The sequence below is a fragment of the Geospiza fortis genome, unplaced genomic scaffold (genome assembly GCF_000277835.1).
Source record: "Geospiza fortis unplaced genomic scaffold, GeoFor_1.0 scaffold55, whole genome shotgun sequence".
NCBI lineage: Eukaryota > Metazoa > Chordata > Aves > Passeriformes > Thraupidae > Geospiza > Geospiza fortis.
The window spans coordinates 6,121,316-6,123,155 of record NW_005054308.1 but is presented as its reverse complement, the minus strand read 5'-3'; the positions used below and the strand labels follow the sequence as shown (position 1 = coordinate 6,123,155).

The 1,840-nt window shown below is 56.5% G+C and overlaps 1 protein-coding gene across 1 annotated transcript in view; it reads right to left on the bottom strand.

Annotated features, from left to right (window-relative positions):
- Positions 1 to 1,840, bottom strand: part of SYNPO (synaptopodin) — a 21,563-nt gene that overhangs the window by 13,880 nt on the left and 5,843 nt on the right. The window contains 1 exon segment of the mRNA XM_031055198.1: positions 2 to 369. Within this exon segment, the coding sequence (XP_030911058.1) occupies positions 2 to 116 (115 nt within the window). The 5' untranslated portion in view covers positions 117 to 369.

Genomic DNA, 1,840 nt, shown 5'->3' with positions numbered 1-1,840 from the left:
CCCTCAGTGTCCCCCCTGGCTGTCCCAGGGACACAGGGGGGCTGCTCAGCCTCGCCAGGCACGGGGCAGCCGGGCTGGGGGTGGAGGCAGAGCTGCTGCAGCCTTGTCCTCAGCATCTTTCTTCACTGGTTTCCTTCACTGGCGCTCCACAGCCTCTGCATGGCCAGGGGGGTGGATGGATCTTCCCTCAGAGCACGGGCAGCATGAGGGAGGGCAGCCACTACTCCTGCAGGAAGATCAGGCACGATGCCACAGGAGCAGGCAGGTTTTGGAGACCCAGATGGAGGGATGTGTCCAGGGGAGGCAGGCCAGCAAGGAGGATTATGCAGGAATTTCTCTTTTCCAGACAGAGGACCAGCACCCAAAGACCTGTGTGAAGGGAAGGAGGAGTGTTGAGGATGCTTGTGCTTGCACTGATTTCCTATGGCCACAGAGCAGCTCCCAGCAACCTCAGCCCATGAGGAAGGACCCCTTGAGATGCAATTTGGAAATGCCCCAACCCCACCACCGTGCTCACCACCCCAGCACCCTCATCCATCCATCCTCACCCTGGGGACAGCACCCTGTGCCCTGCTCGCCCTGCTTTGTCAGCCCAGATGTGGCACCCCTGTCAGTGCTCAGCCCTGGGGCACCGCTGCTCCGCAGCTGGGAGTGTCCAGCCAAGAAGCAAACCCCTGAGGATGTTGCTCAGGGTTATCAGGAACAAAAAAGGGAAAATTTCCAGCACGCAGCCAAGCTGTGTTTAACCATCGAGTGACTCATGCGGCGTCAGGACAAGCGCAGACAGAGCCACTTCCCTCCTGCCAGGCACAAATCCTGCCGGGGTGACGGAGCCAAGCACCAACACAGACAAGCTATCAGCTGGGAGAGGGGGATGTCATCTCTCCCGGGGCAGGATATGGGTTGCAGTGTACGGAAATTCCTGTGAGCCCTCTCACACAGCATCACCCAGCCCTGCTCACGGCACGGCTGGTCCTGGGGAGCACATCCTGGGAGATCCACAGGGCACGTGGAGCATGATGGATTTCCCAAGCTAACAGCCAGCTGGGGAGGAAAAGGGGCTCCTGCTCATCCCACACCCCTCCCTGAGTTACTGTGAGGTTTCTCAGTGAAATAAGAAAAAGCACCAGGTCAACATCGCAGGTTAAGCTCTGGCAGGAATACACCCTGCAGCTTCCTCGGGGCTCACACAGCTTCTCTGCAAAACTTTTCCTGTCCTTAGCAAGGTTATTTTGGAAAAGGCAGATTAGAAAGCAGGCGCTCGGGCATTTCCCAAACACAAGGCTGCATTTTTTGGAGAACGCCCAAAGGAAATCTTCTGCCCTTTTTGAAATCCTTCCTCTCTGCTGCAATTATTCAGCACAGATTTGCAAAGAGAACCTGAGGAGAAAATGTCAATGTTTCTCTCTGAAAAAGAAATTTCACCCTCGTCTTTACGTAATTTGGGGGATCAATAGTTGCAGGAAGCCACCCACATCTTTCCTTAGAAACATGGCAAGTTGTTGGAGCTGGAGAGAGCCAGTTTATCTCAAATGAGGACAAAGAGAAAGTTGCCCAGAATAGCCCCAGCCCAGCGTCGGTGGGCAGAGAACCTCTCAGGGTGGGTCTGCATCTCCCCACTCCCATTTCCTCACCCTATCCCAAGGGAGCAGGATTCTGGGGCAGCACAGTCATGTCCATCCAACACCAGAGCTGCCTTGACAGTTTGCTGGGGGAGCTGGAGCTCCCTGAAAGCATCTTCCAGAGCTTCCCATCCATGTGGGAGCGCCTTCCCCGCACGGGCATCTCCTGGGAGTGACACCCACGGCCCCGGGGGTCCCCAGGCAAACCCTTCCTGCTG